This window comes from Cebus imitator, unplaced genomic scaffold (genome assembly GCF_001604975.1).
Source record: "Cebus imitator isolate Cc_AM_T3 unplaced genomic scaffold, Cebus_imitator-1.0 Scaffold0, whole genome shotgun sequence".
Lineage (NCBI taxonomy): Eukaryota > Metazoa > Chordata > Mammalia > Primates > Cebidae > Cebus > Cebus imitator.
The window spans coordinates 6,814,765-6,834,478 of record NW_016107315.1 but is presented as its reverse complement, the minus strand read 5'-3'; the positions used below and the strand labels follow the sequence as shown (position 1 = coordinate 6,834,478).

The following is a 19,714-nucleotide window of genomic DNA, read 5'->3' as shown; positions in this document are numbered from 1 at the left end:
TAGAGACGGGGTTTCACCATGTTGACCAGGATGGTCTCGATCTCTTGACCTCGTGATCCACCCACCTCGGCCTCCCAAAGTGCTGGGATTACAGGCTTGAGCCACCGCGCCCTGCAGAAAAATGTTTCTTAAATGATGGAATGACAGCTGAGAGGGAATTTAGAGATGGTGACCATAAATATATGGGAATGCAGTGGATAAAATCTTGGCCCAGAAACTCCTAGGAAGTATTTTTGTTTGAACTTAGCCTTTGCTGCTCTGATCACTCACACCGAGCCCAAACGGTGTTTTGTGACCAGTGACTTCCCTGGAAGCACCTGAGCCTCCAGGAAAGAAGTTGCTCATTAGCCCTTTAGCCTAAGGTAGTATCAGATATGAAGCAATTCCTTTCCTAGACATTGGAGGAGACTGTGTAGACACCACTGCAACCTGGAGACTCTTCTCCACCTGCACCCCCTTCCCCAACTTCAGCAGCCCTTCTCTGCCTTCTCCACTGGTACCCTTGTCCTTCTTTATCCTTGCTCTGAGCTGTGGGAACTTCTGCCAGTGAATTGGAGCTGAGGGTTAGAATTTAACTTAGGATAAAAGGGTAAACGTTGGTTCTGTTTACATCAACTGGCTAAGTACTATGCTGAACCCTGATAAACAGGCAAAAAAGAGACAGCCTTTTTTTTTCCCCAAGGAATTCATGAAAATTAGAGTAATGACATTAACATAAGAGTAGAAGTATTTGCAATGCATAGAAATACCAGTGTGGCCGGGCGTGGTGGCTCACACCTGTAATCCCAGCACTTGGGGAGGCCAAGGTGGGTGGATCATGAAGTCAGGAGTTCGAGACCAGCCTGGCCAACATAGTGAAACCCCGTCTCTGTTAAAAATACAAAAAATTAGCCCTGCGTGGTGGTGGGCGCCTGTAATCCCAGCTACTTGGGAGGCTGAGGCAGGAGAATTGCTTGAACCCAGGAGGTGGAGGTTGCAGCAGCCTGGGTGACTGTGGGAGACTCTGACTCAAAAAAAAAATACCAGCCTAAGGAGGGGCCATCACGGAAGTCTTGCCAGAGGTGGATTTTAAAGGATGAATGGGAGTTTTCCAGACCGGTAAAGAGGTTCATTGTTTGAGAGGGCTGGGTTTTTGACAAATCTTCCATGGTAGCTAGTACCGATTTTCACTCCCAGTGGATATGCCTTCCATTATGGCGTAATGTGAAACAGGAGCCAGAAAAGCAGGCTGGTTTCAAAGTTCATTGGCAAACTTGAGGTTAGGATATTGGGCCCATGTAATTTTTTTTTTTTTTTTTTTGAGACAGAGTTTCACATTTGTTGCCCACGCTGGAGTGCAAGGGCGTGATCTCAGCTCACCACAACTTCCGCCTCCCAAGTTCAAGCGATTCTCCTGCCTCAGCCTCCTGAGTAGCTGCGATTAGAGGCATGTACCACTATGCCTGTCTAATTTTGTATTTTTAGTAGACATGGAGTTTCTCCATGTTGATCAGGCTGGTCTTAAACTCCCGATCTCAGGTGATTCACCTGCCTCGGCTTCCCAAAGTGCTGGGATTACAGGCGTGAGCCACCTTGCCTGGCCAGACCCACATAATTTTTTAGTAGGGAAGTGCTGCTGGTCCTGCATCTTCTTAACTTGTGCTTTGAAGGCCAGAGTGCTGATTCATTGGAAACTGATGATGGATGACTCTTGTCCTCTTTATCCGTGAGTGATTTGGCCTCAAGTATTACTATTTGAAATTCTCCTTTCTGGCCCAAACACTTGCCCTTAACCAACTCTACTTGAACTGAAGTCCAGCTCACTTGGACTGAGATGTTGCATTCATCCCTGATTCATTCATTGAACAAATAGTTATTGAGCGCCTGTCATGTGCCAGCCCTGGGTACAGTGGTGACAAAAACTTGTGACTTGGCTGGGAACAGTGGTTCTTGCTTGTAATCCCAGCACTTTGGGAGCCTGAGGCAGGTAGATCGCTTGAGTCCGGGAGTTTGAGACCAGCCTGGCGAACATGGTGAAATCCGTCTCTACTAAAAGTACAAAAATGGCTGGGCTCGGTGGCTCACACTTGTAATCCCAGCACTTTGGAAGGCCGAGGTGGGTGGATTGCTTGAACCCAGGAGTTCGAGATCAGCCTGGGCAACATAGCAAGACCATGTCTCTACAAGAAAAAAAATATAAAAATTAGCCAGTCTCATAACCCAGCCTCTAAATAAAGAGATAAGCATTTTTTTTTTTTTTAAGTAAAAAAATTATCTGGGCATGGTTGTGTGCGCTTTGTAGGCCCAGCTACTTGGGAGGCTGAGGTGGGAGGATCACTTGAGCCCAGGAGGCGGATGTTACAGTGAGCCAAGATCACACCACGGCACTCTAGTCAGGGCAACAAAGTGAGACCCTGTCTCAAACCCTCACCCCCAACAAAACCCTGTCTTCACGAAACATACCTTCTAGTAATCTACACAGTAATCTTCATCCTCAAGTGCAAGTGTACACCTGGTTGGTAGCCACCCTGCCTGTCACTTGGCTTCTCTTCATCTCCCCTCCTCCCACTCTGGCTGAGTCGATATCTAAATCTCTACTTTTCCATCGCTCATGGCCTATCCCCAGCTCACTTCAGCCTGCCTCTCTAACCTCACTCTCCAGTCCTCTCCTGTGAGAACTTTTAGCCTCTCTTCCTTCCATGTCTGGTCACTGCCCTTGCTCAGGTCCTTACTGGAATTCCCTTCCTCCTGTTTAGCACGTGGGTTGAACTGTACTTCATTAGGGTCCTCTCAGCTGCCCGGCAAGTATTTGGGTCAGAAACAAGAAAGAACTTCACCCTTCTCTGAATTCACACTGTCTTGCTGTCCACCACTGGGTTGACCTGCACCACCAACCCAAAAATAATGGTGCACATTATTTTTTTCTTTTCTTTCTTTTTTTTTTTTTGGAGACGGAGTCTCGCTCTGTCACCCAGGCTGGGGTATGTAGGGTATAATGGCACAGTCTCGGCTTGTCTCACTGCAATCTCTGCCTCCTAGGTTCAAGCAAGCAATTCTCGTGCCTTAGCCTCTGAGTAGCTGGGATTACAGGCGTGCATGACCACACCCAGCTCTTTTTTTTTTTTTTCAAAACTCTGTTGTCAGGCTGGAGTGCAGTGGCACGATCTCGATCTCGGCTTACTGCAATTTCCGCATCCCAGGTTCAAGCGATTCTGCCTCAGCCTCCAGAGTACCTGGGACTATAGGCGCCCACCGCCATACCCAGCTAATTTTTTGTATTTTTAGTAGAGACAGTGTTTCACCATGTTAGTCAGGATGGTCTTGATCTCCTTACCTCGTAATCTGCCCGCCTTGGCCTCCAAAAGTGCTGGATTACAGGCGTGAGCCACCACGCCCGGCCCACAGTGCATACTCTTGTTGCCTTTTGTTTACTGTTCATTTTATTCACATCCAGGTACAAGCCTGGTTTTTATAATTTATGGAATTTTTTCTCCTTCCAGATTTTTCATGGGATGGCAGACTCTTGAAAAACTAGCTTACGCTTGTATGTACACACCCAAACACACACATAAAAAGTACATAAGAGGACTAGAGACCCAAAAGGCCCCTGGCTGCTCAGCAGTGAGGGGCATGGAACATTGCCTTACCTGTGGTGGTGACCTGTCTTATCTCTTGTTACAGATTTGGAGTCACCCAGTTGGTCTGCCTGAACCTATCTGTTCACTTGATTTCCAGCAGAACAGCTCCAGGCACAGATGACCTGGATTGTCCATTCTTCTCTGACTTGAGTCTCATATACCAGAGACCCATATCCATTTCACTTAGAGTTTAAACCAGATTCTTTCCTTTACTTAGGAGGTAATAAAATACTTGTATATAGGGAGTGCTTAATAAACGTTGGTTGAATGACCTAGTCTAGTTCTAGGACCTTCTGGGAGAGGTAACTTGAGTCTTCCTCACTGTGTTGTTCAGACAGGCAAGGGGCCATTCAGAAAAGATGACTTTAGTATAGAAAGTGAGGACTTTAGTATTATGTAGGGATTAGACAAGGGGAGGATGAAGGTGTGTTCTTTTTTTTTTAAGACGAGGTCTCACCATATTGGTCAGGCTGGTCTTGAACTCCCAACCTCGGGTGATCCGCTTGCCTTGGCCTCCAAAGCGCTTGGATTACAGGTGTGAGCCACCATGCCTGGCCCCGTTTTGTTGTTGTTGTTGTTGAGATGGAGTCTTGCTCTGTCACCCAGGCTGGAGTGCAGTGGTGAGATCTCAGCTCACTGTAACCTCTGCCTCCCAAGTTCAAGTGATTCTCCTGCCTCAGCCTCCCAAAGTGCTGGGATTACAGGCATGAGCCACCACACCCGGCTGAAAGTGTGTTCTTATCCCCAGGACTCTTGGCCTGTGGCAGTTTTCTTTCAGGCTGGCTGACATGGATCAAGGAGCTGAACGTTTCTTTTGGCAATATGCCAAGAATATAATTAGTGCCTTAGCCTCCGAGTAGCTGGGATCTCTGAATATAATTAGTCTCATTTGAAATTTAGTAGCTGAACATATCCTGTATTAATTAATAATACTGGTCAGGCACATTGGTTCATGCCTGTAATCCCAGCACTTTGGGAGGCCAAGGCAGGAGGATCACTCAAGACCAGGAGTTTGAGACTAACCTGGGCAACAAAGCAAGACCCTGTCTCTACAAAAAAAACAATTAGTCGGGCGTGGTGTGGTGGTGCACACCTGTAGTCCCTGCTACTCAGGAGGCTGAGGTGGAGGTTGTGGCTTGAACCCAGGAGGTCAAGGCTGTGGTGAACCAAGATCTTGCCACTCCAGCCCGGGTGTCAGAGAGAGACTCTGTCTCAAAAAAAAAAAAAAAGTTTGTTGCTTAGAGTAGCCCAAGGAATGCCCTACATTTGAGTCAACTCTGGAAGTGGAGAAAAAAGAAACATAATGTAATTGGTGAACAAAGGTAAAACTAACACATATAATGTCTTTTATTGCCTTTTCTTCTTGGTTTATTGCTTTAATTAGCATGATGAAATTCCAAGCTGTTATATCAAATTAAGAGCAAAGCATACATAGAATCCTGAGAAGATACTAGGACAAGAGAAGATGGCGCAGAGGGATTAATACTAGGTCGGGAGTCAGGACATCCGGCTTGAGGTCCTAGATCATTGCTCAACTGTGGTTTCCCACTTCTCTAATCTGCAAAATCACACAGGACCAGGATGGATGTTTCCAGTGATCTCATCTAGCTACAAAATTGTCTGCTGTTTGTCGCTCAGTGAAAACAGCAGAGTAGCATCATGGAAATAGCATAGCTATTGGAATCAGACCTTGATTTAGGTCCCCTCTCATTCCATTAATAGCTGAATGACCTTTAACTGTCACAAAGATTGCATAACTAATCCGATCCTCACTTTTCTCACCTGAAACGTGGAGCTAATAATATACCTCATAAGCTTCTGAGAATCAAAAGTTAATGCTTGTAAGTTCTTTTTTATTTTTATTTTTTTTTTAGAGATGGAGTCTTGCTGTAACACCCAGGCTGGAGTACAGTGGTACAGTCTTGTCTCACTGCAGCCTCTACCTCCAGGTCCCAAGTGGTCCTCCCACCTCATCCTCCCAAGTAGTTGGGACCACAGGCACGCACCACCATGCTTGACTAATTTGGTTTGTTTTTTTATAGAGATAAGGTCTCATTGTGTTGCCCAGGCTGGTCTTGAACACCTGGACTTAAGTAGGTATATAAATATATACACCTACTATGTACCCACAAAAATTTTATTTTATTTTTCAGACAGAGTCTTGCTCTGTTGCCAGGCGCCAGGCTGGAGTGCAGTGACATGATCTTGGCTCACTGCAACCTCCGCCTTCTGGGTTCAAGCAATTCTCCTGCGTCAGCCTCCCGAGTAGCTGGTACTACAGGTGCATGCCGCCATGCCCAGCTAATTTTTGTATTTTTAGTAGAGACAGGGTTTCACTATGTTGACCAGGATGGTCTCTATCTCTTGACCTTGTGATCCGCCTGCCCTGCCTCCCAAAGTGCTGAGATTACAGGCGTGAGCCACTGCGCCTGGCTTGTACCCACAAAAATTAATAGGGTACATGAGATATATGTTTATGTGGTACATGAGATTTTGATATGGCAATACATGTATGGTAATCAATCACATCAAGGTAAATGGGGTATTCAGAAAAGATGTGGGAGCGACATCTTTTATTATATTTAAAAATAAAATACTCTTTTATTTTTAAATGTAGTAAATTATTGCTAACTATAGTTATCCAGTTGTGCTGTCAAATAGTAGATCCTTTTTTTTTTTTTTTTTGGAGACAGAGTTTTGCTCTTGTCACCGAGGCTGGAGTGCAGTGGCACAATATCAGCTCTGGCTCCGGGGTTCAAGCGATTCTCCTGCCTCAGCCTCCCAAGTAACTGGGATTATAGGTGCTCACTACCATGCCCAGATAATTTTTATGTTTTTAGTAGAGACAGGGTTTCGCCATGTTGGCCAGGGTGGTCTCAAACTCCTCACCTCAAGTGATCTATCCCCCTCGGCCTCCTAAAGTGCTGGGATTACAGGTGTGAGCCACCATGCCCAGCCTCAAATACTATATTTTATTCATTCTATCTAACTATATTTTTGTATTCATTAACCATTCCCACTCTGCTCCCCCCACTCCCCACTAGATACCCTTCCCAACCTCTAGTATCCATCCTACTGTCAGTCTCCAGGAATTCAATGGTTTTGGTTGTTAGCTCCCACAAATAAGTGAGAACGTGCAAAGCTTGTCTTTCTAATGCTTCTAAATTCTTAGTATAGGTCTTGGCCTATTGTAAACAATATTATTTTCACCTGAGCATCTTCCCTTCCTGTTTAGGAAATAGCTTGAATCCTTACAACACCTCTGAGCTGGACATAGCAGTGATATTAACCCCATTTTACACACAAAAAAAGCCAAGCCTTGGCTGGGCACGGTGACTCACGCCTGTAATCCCAGTGCTTTGGGATGCTGAGATGGGAGGATAGCTCAAGGCCAGGAGTTCGAGACCAGCCTGGGCACCATAACAAGACTCCTGTCTCTACAAAATAAACAAAATTAGCTGGGCATGGTGGCACACACCTGTAGTCCTAGCTACACAAGGGGCTGAGGATCGCTTGGAGTTTGAGGCAGCTGTAAGCTGTGATAGTACCACTGTACTCCAGCCTGCAACCTCCAGAGCAAGACCATTTCTAAAAATAAAAATAAAAAACAGCCCAGATTTCACAACAACTTAGGGGTACTGTTTCCACTTGTAATCTAGTAACTCCTTTCTTTTCATTTCCCCCAGAGTGGCTCGCTCTGATCCCTGGACCCACCCTCACTGAGAGCTCTCCACAGGTCTTCTCTTATTCTTTCGTAAAAGGATCCCCAACTACTCCAAAGCCTGACTGTTTTTGGAGATACTTTGGTCTTCCTCCTGTTAGTTGTGTAGGTCCTGGGGTCCTGTCAGGGCCTCAGGTTCTTTCTCCTGGTCTGCTGCTGGGCCTGCCTTCTCAGGCTCCATTGGGAGCTTCATACTCCTGGCTAGGCTGTTCCCTTTTCTGCGGAGACCCAGTCCATAGCGAAATTGGGACAAGGTCTCTGTCCCTTACTCCAGGAACTTCACTCAGACTTTTTTTCTTTTTTTAGTGGAGGATGATCAGCAGTCACAGAGGATTTTGTTAGGATTTTAAAAATATCTTTTTTAAAGATATTTTTCTAACAGGCTGCTAATAATAATAACATAAATATCCTGGCTGCTCACTGACTCACTATGTGGCCAGGTATTCATTTCCTGTGCCTGGTTTTCAGAGTTGTTTGTAAGATCCATATTTTTTAGAAATAGAAATGCTTTGGGATGCTGAGGTGGGACTATTGCTTGAGTCCAGGAGTTTGAGACCAGACTGGGCAACATAGTGAGACCCCACATGTCTACAAAATAAAAAAGTCTAGCCAGGCACAGTGGCTCGTGCCTGTAATCCCAGCACTTTGGGAGGCCAAGGTAGCAGATCACCTGAGGTCAGGAGTTCAAGACCAGCCTGGCCAACATGATGAAACCCCATTCCTACTAAATACAAAATTAGCTGGGCATGGTGCCACACACCTGTAATCCAGTTACCCAGGAGGCTGAGACAGGAGAATTGCTTGAACCTAGGAGGCAGAGGTTGCAGTGAGCTGAGATTGTGCCTTTGCACTCCAGCATGGGCAACAGAATGAGACTTCATCTCAAAAAAAAAAGTCTGGACATGATGGCTCATGTCTGTAATCCCAACACTTTGGGAGACTGAGGCAGAAGGATGGCTTGAGGCTAGAAGTTCCCGATCAGCCTGGGCAGCATAGCAAGACAATATCTCTACAGAAAATTAGCTGGGTATGGTGGCATGTGCCTGTAGTTCCAGCTGCTTGGAAGGCTGAGGCAGGAGAATCGTCTGGGTCCAGGAGTTCGAGACTACAGTGAACTATGGTTATGGTACCACTGTAACTCTAGCCTGGGCAACAGAACAAGACCTTTTCTCAAAAATAAAGTAAAATGACGGAGCGTGGTGGCTGATGCCTACCCAGCACCGTGGGAGGCCGAGGCAGATGGATCACCTGAGATCTGGAGTTCGAGACCAGTCTGGCCAACCTGGTGAAACCCCATCTCTACTAAGAATACAAAAATTAGCCACGCATGGTGGTGGGCAACCATAATCCCGGCTACTTAGGAGGTTGAGGCAGGAGAATCGCTTGAACCCGGGAGGCAGAGGTTGCAGTGAGCTGAGATTGCATCATTGCACTCCAGCTTGGGCAACAAGAGTGAAACTCCATCTCTAAATAAATTAAACAGCAACAAAAAAATTTAAATAGAAATGGATTGATCCAATATGGAAAGACCATGGGCTCTGGAGCCCAAATGCCTGGCCTTCAGTCATATTCCCATCAGTTATTAGTGCTGTGACCTTGGTGAATACCCTAACTCTTTGCCTCAGTTTCCTCATTTCCTCATCTATAAAGTGATGATGATAATAGTATCTACCTCTTAGGGTTGTTGTGAGGATGGAGTGATGACGAGGTACTCAGCACAGCGCCTGACCCGTGGTAGGTGCTCAGTGTCTGCTGCTGATCTTACAGGAGGATTGAGATGAGATTCAGATGGAATGTGACCTCTAGGCATGATTTGCTGGGAGGAGAGAGCAGCATCTTTCTGTCACCATTGTGTGAACAGCAGGGTCAGATGTTCTAGTGATACCATGAAAAGCCTTGTTTCTAGGACATAGGAGTCCCAGATGTCCATCTGATTCCTTTGGCCTCTATCCCATGAGACCTCTGAGCTACACTTTTACTCGTTTTCTCTAACCTAAGGGCGGGCAAAACCTCTTACTGAAAGGGAGTTAACTACAGAACATTCTCTCATAGAATCACGTTTTAGCTGATAGCTAAAAAATTTAGCTATCAACTAAAACTTTAAGGACATTCTCCAGCACAATCACAATATTATTATAATACCTGGGAAAATCTGCAATAATTTTCCTCTATCTTTTACAACTTTTCTTTTTTTGCAGACTCAGCATAGGCCACATTAAAAAAAAGTTTAATTATTTTTGAGACCGTTTCATAGTCTGTCACCCAGGCTGGAGTGCAGTGGCACAATCTCGGCTCACTGCAACCTTGAACTCCTGGTATCAAGCAGTCCTCTCACCTCAGCCTCCCAACTGGCTGCGACTGTAGGTGCATACTACCACACCTGGCTAATTTTTTTGTAGAAGTGGGGTTTCACCATGTTGCCCAGGCTTGTCTTGAACTCAGGCTCAAATGGTCTATCTGCCTTGGCCTCCCAAAGTGCTGGGATTATAGGCATGAGCCACTGTGCCTGGCCTGCTTTTGTTTTAATACAGACAGGGTCTCATTCTGACACCCTGGCTGGAGTCAGGTGGTACCGTCATAGCTCACTGCAGCTTTAAAGTCCTGAGCTTAAGCAGTCCTGCCTCATCCTCCCAACTAGCTGAGACCGCAGGCATGCACCACCACACCTGGCTAATTTTTAAATCTTTTTTTTCGTAGAGATGGGGGTCTGGCCATATTGCCCAGGCTGGACTGGAACTCCTAGCCTCAAGTGATTCTCCCGCCCCAGCCTACCAAAGTGCTGGGATTACAGACATGAGCCATCATGCCCAACCCACATTTTGTAGTTGTGTTTTTGTTGTTGTTGTCGTCGTCATTGTTTTTGAGGGATGGAGTGGAGAGGGGGTGGAGTTGGATAGATCAGAGTGAGGATTGTTGACCAGGAGCCCATAAACGGGCCTCAAAATGCCTGTCAGCTCCCTAAAGTTATTGGTAAATCCTTATGTTTGTGCATAGTTGAAAATTTCTAGGGGGATTTATTTCATGGCTTTTATAGTCTCAAAGAACTCACAAAGACAAAAGCACTGGCAGGGGAAAGGGTTGTTCAGGTATCATTTAGCTCTTCAGCAACTCTTAAAACATTTGTTTTTTCAAATTTCAAACATATAGAAAAGTTGGAAGAATAATGCAGTCAGTGCTCACCCAAATTCTCACTATCTAGTTGTTTTGTTTTGTTTTTAGAGATGGGATGTACTCTCTGTTGCCCAGGCTGGACTTGAACTGCTAGGCTCAAGTGATCCTCCTGCCTCTACCTCTGGAGTAGCTGAGACTATAGGCATGGCTGCGCCTGGCTGATTGATTTTTTAATTTTTGTAGAGATGGGATTTATTGCTATGTTGGCAGTCTGGCCTTGAACTCCTAGGCCCAAGTGATCCTCTGGCCTCAGCCTCCTAAAGTGCTGGAATTACAGGTGGTGTGAACCACTGCACCCAGCAGGTTACCTAGTTTTGTTTTGTTTTGTTGTTGTTGTTGTTGTGGGTGTGTGTGTGTGTGTGTGTGTGTGTGTGTGTGTGCTTGTTTTAAGATGGAGTCGTGCTCTGTGGCCAAGGCTGGAGTGCAGTGGCACAATCTCAATTCACTGTAACCTCCACCTCCTGAGTTCAAGCAATTCTCCTGTCTCAGCCTCCTGAGAAGCTGGGATTACAGGTGCCCGCCACCATCCTCAGCTAATTTTTGTATTTTTAGTAAAGACAAGGTTTTACTATGTTGGTCAGGCTGGTCTCGAACTCCTGATCTCAGGCGATCCACCCAACTTGACCTCCCAAAGTGCTGGGATTACAGGCATGAGCCACCGTGCCCTGCTACCTAGTTTTGATGGATATATTTCACCATATTTGTTTTCTCTCCAGATAGATAGAGATCCCACAAGCCCTTTGAAAGTAAGTTTTGGACATCACTTTTCCCGGACACATCTCAGCATGTGTTTCCTAAGAGTAAGGACATTCTCCAACACAATCACAATATTATTATAATACCTGGGAAAATCTACAATAATTTTCCTCTGTCTTTTATAACTTTTCTTTTTTTGTAGACTCAGATGCAGTTGGGGTTCTCATATTGCATTTAGACATGTTCTGTCCCTTTAATCACTTTTTTTTTTTTTTTTTTTTTTTATTTTTTTTTTTTTTTTTTTTTTTTTTTTTGGAGACAGAGTCTTACTCTCTTGTGCCCAGGGTGGAGTGTGCACACAGCTCACCACAGCCTCAACCTCCCAGGCTGATTCTCCCACCTCACCCTCTCGAGTGACTGGGACTACAGGCATGGGCCACCGTACCCAGCTATTTCTTTTTTCTTTTTAGATTTGTAGATACAGGGTCTCATTGGGTTGCCCAGGCTGGTCTTAAACTCCTGGGCTTAATAGTCCTCCCATCTCAGTCCCCTAAAGTGCTGGGATTACAGGCTTGAGCCATGATGCTTAATTTGTTTAATCACTTTTAATCTAGACTATTCCACTGCTCAGACCCCTCCTTTTAAATGACATTAATTTTTTGAAGAGAGTGGGTTCACTGTTGCCCCATCTTCTGAATTTTTCTGAGTGTTTCCTTTTCCTCCTATCTAATTTGTTCATCTGTCCTCTGCATTTCCTATAAAGGCAATCATTTGCTGAGTGTGCAACACATCTGATAAGGCCCCTATCATTCCTTAATGCTTTTTGTTTGAGGTGGTTGGGGGGTCACTGGCATGACCCTGCTGTCAGCACATAGTCTGATGGAAGCATGTTTGGAATGTGAGTGGAAGAACCGCTAATGTTCAAGGAAGTGACATTTCAGCTGAGTCTTAGTAGAGAAGGTAGGGACAATGTAGATAAGCACTAATACCTGAGAACAATAATTCCAAAGTACTTTTGGCTGGTTGTCCCTGGGAGGTGCCAGAGGACAGTCCTTGAAGGTTGTTGGGAGCAGGTTTTTTTTTATTTAATTTTTATTTTTAATTTTTATTTTTTTGAGACAAAGTCTTGTTCTTGTCCCGCATTCTGGAGTGCAACAGCACGATCTTGGCTCACTGCAACCTCCACCTCCCAGGTTCAAGCCATAGTCCTGCCTTAGCTGCCTAAGGAGCTGGGATTACAGATGCCTGCCACCATGCCCAGCTAATTTCTGTATTTTTAGTAGAGACGGGGTTTCGCCATGTTGGCGAGGCTGGTCTCAAACTCCTGACCTCAGGTGATGCGCCCGCCTCAGCCTCCCAAAGTGCTCGGATTACAGGTGTGAATCACCATGCTTGGCCTGTTTTTTATTTTTGTAGAGATGGGTCTCACTCTGTTGCCCAGGCTGATCTTTTTTTTTCTTTGAGATGGAGTTTTGCTCTTATTGCCCAGGCTGGAGTGCAATGGCACGATCTCAGCACACCGCAGCCTCTACCTCCCAGGTTCAAGCAACTCTCCTGCCTCAGCCTCCCAAGTAGCTGGAATTACAGGCATGCACCACCATGCCCAGCTATTTTTGTATTTTTAGTAGAGATGAGGTTTCTCCGTGTTCAGACCATTCTCAAACTCCCGACCTCAGGTGATCTGCCTGCCTCAGCCTCCCAAAGTGCTGGTACAGGCGTGAGCCACCACACTCAGCCAGGAACAGGTTGTGCAGGGTCATAAACTCTGTGCCAAGATTAAATTAGAGGCTTTGGGAAGCTACTGTACACGTTCTTTTTAGATTATATGTCATTTCCTATCATCTCACTGTCCTGAGATAAGCAGGTTTTGGTCTACCTTCTGCCTAGGGGTGTGTGTGTGTTTCAGAAGGATTTAAAGCTAGAAGTGATATCAGTGTTGTGTTAGAAATACCAATTCTGAAAAACAAAAAAATACCAATTCTGGCTACTTGGTAAGGGATGGATTTGAAGGGGCTGGATTATCCAGGACAGAGGTGGCAGAGGGAGAGAGGAGAGCTTATGGACACAGGGACTTTCAGGAGCTAAAACTAACAGGAGAACTTGGATTAGACTCGGAGGTTTTGGAAAGGGCTGTGTGGTGCTGTAATTAGCTCAGCTGTCGCTTCCCTGCCATCTGTTCCTCTTCTTTCTTTGCCCACCAGGCAGATAGAAGCTGCCACACAGACTTCCCGGTTCCCATGTGGCTGATTCCTCAGCCATGGGTCCTGGGTCCTAGGAAGGGACCCCAGGAAAGATGGGTGGGCAACACACAAGGTGTGAGTGTGCGTCCAGACGGAACAGGCTGCCTCTTCTCAGCCTTTCCCAGCCTCCTCTCTCTCTACCTTGCAAACTTTGGTCAGGGCCTTAAGGAGCCTTGTGAGGTAGGCGTCAGTGCTCTTAGTGTTTGTAGCATCAGTGGATCTGGGCCCCCAGATTGCTAACCAAGACACCAGCAGCAGGTCCTGCAACAGGGACAGTTGCAGTTGACTTAGTCTGGCGATCTGAGTTGAACAGGGAGTCCTTTGGGCTGAGCCTGCACCTCCAGGCTGGTGCGTATGCTCACTTTCCAAGATAGTCTGCTCTGGCGGTGGTGAGTGCCACTGTGGACAGGCACTCCAGGGCTCTCTAGATGTGGTTAATGACCTCCCCTTCTTACCTTCTCCCACCTAGGCCATTCTCTTCACACAGCCGCAGGCCTTTCCTCACAGATGACACTGCAGATCACATATTTCTATGCCATCCTTTCCCAGCCAGAAGGATGCGTTGGTGAGAAAGGCTTTCTGTTCCCACTCTTGTTGGGTGCCTCTTGCCTGCACTTGCTATCATCTTAGGGTTATGGTTGTGACCTCAGAACACAGCAGGGCCCAATCTTGGGAGGGGAGGCTTGAGTTCTTGACCCTTTCTGGAATCCTTATTAGGACCCCATTTCAGCCAGCTGAGTTCCTTGGCTTCCTGACTTTGTAGGGAGGCTGCAGCATTACGAGGACCTGCCAGAATGTTGGTCCAGGGTCAAGGCTCTCGTGGTCAGCATTGTGGTACTGCCTGTTCTTGAGGTCGAGTTCCTGGTGGTCCAGGAGACATGTTTATGTTTGTAGGTCTGCACTTGATCCTGAGCCCTGGTTGGTGCCTGCCCAGGACTCAGAGGGCGAGGTGGGGGTCTTCTCTGCCACTGGCTTATGTTCTTCTCTCTCTCTAGTTTGTCCTGAAGAATTATGGAGAGAACCCAGAAGCCTACAATGAAGAACTGAAGAAGCTGGAGTTGCTCAGACAGGTAGGAGAATAACATTTTTTTATGCATGAGTGGACAGGATTGGTTTGATAGGGAAACTGTCTAGGCTGGACGCCGTGGCTCATGCCTGTAATCCCAGCACTTTGGTAGATCACTTGTGGTCAGGAGTTTGAGACCAGCCTGGCCAACATGGTAAAACCCTATCTCCACTAAAAATACAAAAATTAGGCGGTGTGATGGCATGCGCCTGTAGCTCCTTGGGAGGCTGAGACAGGAGAATTGCTTGAACTTGGAGGTGGAGGTTGCAGTGAGCTGAGATTGTACCACTGCACTCCAGCCTGGGTGACAGATCAAGACTCCATTTCAAAAAAAAAAAAGAAAAAGGAAAAAAGCCACCCAGCCCATTTCTAACTTTTGATGTAAAGTGAAAGATAGCTGGACGTGATGATTCACACATCTGATCCCAGCATTTGGGGAGGCCGAGGCAGGAGTTCAGGGCCCGGAATTTAAGACCAGCCTGAACATAGTGAGACCCTGTTCTCTATAGAAAAAAAAACAATAGCCAGCCATGATGGTATACACCTGTATCCCCAGCTACTCAGGAGGCTGAGGAGGGAAGATCACTTGAGCCCAGGAGGTTGGGACTGTAGTGAGCTAACCATGTTCATACCACTGCACTCCAGGCTGGGTGACAGAGTGAGACCCTGACTGTTTAAGGAGAAAAAAAAAAAAAGGAAAGATGTGTGACTCTTCGTTTCACTTAAACACTTAAGAGGCCATTGTAAGGTTATTAATTGGCCTAATTTCAATATTATTGTGTCTCAGGGAGAAGGGAGCCCTGAGGAGAGGGAGAGAGACAGGAAAAGGCCAGCCAGTGAAGCAGAACACACCTAACGTTTCTAAGTCTACCATCTTCTATGGGTGCTGTTCACGGCACCAAAAACAACTGCAGCAGTAACCACCATAACAGATACATAATAAAAAAGCTTGAAATATTGTGAGAATTGCTAAAATGTGGCACAGAGTCATGAAATGAGCACATGCTGCTGGAAAAATGGTGCCGGCCAGGCCTGTGTGATGCAGAGTTGCCCCAAAGCTTCAATCTGTAAAACATGCAGCATCTGTGGCATGCAGTAAAATGAGGTCGCTGTATTTTTTTTTTCCGATTATTGTATTTACTATTGGATAACAACATGTTTTCCCTTATGTTTCTGTTAGAAGTCTGAGAGTCTGTACTGATGTGGCTGAGCTTGGGTACCAGTGATGTAGACACATGCCATAGAAATCAGTAGCGGTTGGTGTTTTCTTGTGGAAATCAGTGTTGGTTGGTGTTTTCTTGTCTATCATGGACCACATACCAATTCTTGCAATAACCCAGCAGTATTAGTGACTATTTTCCAATCAGTAAATTTTTGGATACATTTCACTTAGTCTACTGGGTGAAGATATTTTCTATGTCAGCTATTCAAAGTTAGTACAAGGCCAGGCGCAGTGGCTCACGGCTATAATCCCAGCACTTTGTGGGACCGAGGTGGGTGGGTCATCTGATGTCAGGAGTTTGAGACCAGCCTGACCAACATGGAGAAACCCTGTCTATACTAAAAATACAAAAATCAGCCAGACGTGGTGGCGCATGCCTATAATCCCAGCTACTCGGGAGGCTGAGACAGGAGAATCACCTGAATCCGGGAGGCGAAGGTTGTAGTGAGTGGAGATTGCGCCATTACACTCCAGCCTGGGTGACGAGAGCAAAACTCCATCTCAAAAAAAAAAAAAAGAAATGATTACACTTAGTGAGGAAGGCATGTGAAAAGCTGAGCTAGGCCTCTTGCACCAGATCACCAAGTTAGGAATGCAAAGGAAAAATTCTTGAAGGAAATTTAAAAAGAACCTAATGATGTCATATCTCTGGATATCAGATTCTCTCCCTTCCTCGGGATTTGCTGATTTTTTGTGTTTTTGATTGTTGTAGGCTACCCCTGTGCCAAGAATCAGCCTGAAATGTAAACTTAAAGTTGCTTTACTTTTTTTGAGACAGGGTCTCGCTCCATCGTCCAGGCTGGAGTGCAGTGGCACAATCATGGCTCACTGCAGCCTCCATTCTCCCCAGTTCAAGCCATCCTTCCACCTCAGCCCCCAAGTAGCTGGGACTACAGGTGCACACCACCACATCGGCTAACTTTTAAATTTTTGGTAGAGATGGGGTCCCCCTGTGTTGCCCAGGCTGGTCTTGAACTCCTGAGCTCAAGTGATCTTCTGGCCTTAGCCTCCCAAAGTGTTGGGATTAAAGGTGTAAGCCACGGTACCTGGCCTTGTAAACATAGGGTCTTCACAGGTCTTTTTGGAGCCTGTACCATTCCCAGCACATGCACAGTGACTTTCTAATTTCCCCTAAGTATGTGGTTGTGTTTGAACATCTGACTCTTCAGTGTCTGCCTCCCAAAGGAAGAAAAAGAGAAAAATGAAGGAGAAGGAAAAAGATGCCAGGCCTTTAGATCCCTTGGAGTTTACTTCAGCTAGAGGTGGAGAAGCTTATAGCCATGGAGGGAAGTGCGATGTGGAGGAGCTGCCTCTTTCTCTGTACCTCTGTGGTCAGAAGCAGCAGTCAGCACAGATCTCCTGTATTTGGAGGACAGAGTCTTTTTTGTCCATGCCGGGTCCCACAAGCTGCTCCTGAACTGGTGTACAGCTGCCTGCCAGGTGCTGGGGTAGGGAATGGGTGGCTGCTGCTATGGTAGGGGCTGAAATTGACCAAAATTAGTGGCAATGAACTGTACTGTCCCAGCCTTCCCCTAAAAGTTGCAAGCCTTCAATAGACTCTGGAGTTAAGTCAGATTCTGCCATTGCAGCTTGACTTGGTGGGGAGACAGATTTCTCATGTTGCTTCTTATGCTGTCCTCCCAGAACCCTCCTCATAAATTTAATTTCTAAAAAGGGTTAATTTGAACAAAGTTTGAAAACCAGTGAGATAATCTTAGCCCCTAGGACAGCCATCATTTTGCACACACAGGCACACGCTACTTGCAAGGACACAACACACCCTAGAAGGAGCATTACCACCAGTCTCTAAAGCGTCCTCTGAGACAGATCCTCCAAAGCATAAGGCAGGCAGCCTGCACAGAGCAATGGGCTGGGGAGAGCAGCCTCCAGACCTGTGCTCTTCCAGCACAGAAAAAGCTCACACAAGGCCATTTGGGGTAGCAACCTGCCCTTCCTGTGACTTGGTTTAATTTTTTTTTTTGAGATGGAGTCTCACTCTGTCACCAGGCTGGGGTGCAGTGGCGCAATCTTGGGTAGCTGGGACTGTAGGCGCACGCCACTACGCCCAGCTAATTTTTGTATTTTTAGTGGCAATGGGGTTTCACCATGTTGGCCAGGATGGTCTCGATGTCTTGACCTTGTGATCTGCCCACCTCGGCCACCCAAAGTGCTGGGATTACAGGCGTGAGCCACTGTGCCCACCTGGGACTTGGTTTAATTTATCCCAGCAATGTGGGAGTTGGATTAGATCACTGTTTTTTTGTTTTTGTTTTTAAAGACGAAGTCTCGCTCTGTCTCCCAGGCTGGGGTGCACACTATCTCAGCTCACTGCAACCTCTGGGTTCAAGCGATCCTCCTACCTCAGCCTCCTGAGTACCTGGGACTACAAGTGTACACCACCACGCCTGGCTATTTTTTGTAGAGGCAGGATCTCGTCATATTCCCCAGGCTGGTCTTGAACTACTGGCCTCAAGCAATCCTCTGCCTCAGCCTCCGAAAGTGCTGGGATTACAGGCGTGAGCCACCACGCCTGGCCTAGATCACTGTTCCTTAAACTTGTGAAACCACAGAACAAATTTTCTTACATAGGACGCTGATAATAATCTTTCAGTGAAAAAATTACCATTGGAAACTTTAGGTAATCCTCTTTCCCTGATCTTTCCCTGAGCCTCCATTTCCTCACCTGTAAAACCAGGGTTTGAATAGTTGTTTCTAAGAAGACTTTCTTTTTTAAACTCTGGAATAAATTCTTGGCTCTGTGATTACAGGGAATAAAACTGGCAGGCGCAAGGGATGCTATGGGCGCATCACAGCATCAAGCGCTCTCTCAGACTCCTTGCAGTTTTGCGCAGCTTGTCTTATTGAGTCTGACAGACCAAGCTAGAACCACAGGGGGCTGCATTCTTGGGTGGATTAAAGGGTATAGGTGATCTCTTGGATCTGGAGGGGAGACTGCTTCCATTGTTTCCCAAAGATGGTTTTAGGAAGCACAAGACAAATTTTATTTTTTGAGATAGGATCTTAATTCTGTTGCCTAGGCTGAAGTGCAGTGGCATGATCATGGCTCACTGTAGCCTCCGCCTCCTGGGCTCAGTCAGTTCTTCCTCTTCTCAAGCCTGTATTCCTGAGTAGCTGGGACTATAGGTGTGTACCACCACATCCGGCTAATTTTTGTATTTTTTGTAGAGGCGGAGTCTTGCCATGTTCCCCAGACTGGTCTCAAAATCCTGGGCTCAAGCGATCCTCCCACCTTGGCCTCCCAAAGCGCTGCGATTATAGGCATGAGCCACCATGCCTGGCCAAGATTTCTTAATTATTTTATATGTGCTACTTTAGTGAGTATTGAAAAAAACTAGTAGCTAGCACATCACACCCGTTATTCTAGAGCTGTTATTGCTTAGGATGTGGCTGTTAATTTTTTAAATACGTTGTTTTAAAAAAAATATTAAGTACAAGTGATATTTGTATATGGCAGAGGTCATGATGGAGGAGTATGTTAAAAATGACTAGATTTGGGGAAGCACTGGCCTGATACTGTAGGCTGTGGCTGTGACATGCCTTATCCTTGCACTCACTGGTCATTCTAGAGGCCTCACCACCAGAGAAATTATCATCCCTGTTTAAAGAAGAGACTGAGTCTCAGAGTCTTCCAGGACACTGCTGGGAAGTGCTGTAGAGTGGGACTGGTGCCCGACTCTTCTGTTCCGCTGTCCTGCAGGGTGTACCCCTTCTGAGAACATCCCTGCTGGCAGCTCAGAGCCAAGCTCTCAGAGTGGAACGTCCTGGAAGATTTCTTCTGGCTAAGTCCTAGTGAGGGGCTCAGGTCTTCTCTGCAGAAGGCTGAGGGCAGACAAGTGTCAAGCCATTCCCCTCACTGTGTACCTGCTCCTTGGTGGGTATACTGTTTGCTTTTCTGTTTAGGCAGAGGGTTTATTTATTTTGTTTTGTTTTCTTATTTTCCCCCAAAATAAGAATAACTCT

At 46.2% G+C, this 19,714-nt stretch overlaps 1 protein-coding gene across 3 annotated transcripts in view; it reads left to right on the top strand.

Annotated features, from left to right (window-relative positions):
* Positions 1-19,714, top strand: part of PTPN23 (protein tyrosine phosphatase non-receptor type 23) — a 33,244-nt gene that overhangs the window by 2,479 nt on the left and 11,051 nt on the right. For 2 of the 3 annotated variants that reach the window (XM_037729829.1, XM_017519282.2), the window contains exon 2: positions 14,441-14,515. Coding sequence is in view for 1 of the 3 variants with exons in the window: in XM_017519282.2 (XP_017374771.1) it covers positions 14,441-14,515 (75 nt within the window). In the remaining 2 variants the exon portion in view is untranslated. Of the gene's footprint in view, positions 1-14,440; positions 14,516-19,046; positions 19,069-19,714 lie in introns of those variants that run through there. The other variant, XM_037729848.1, reaches the window with a different exon arrangement.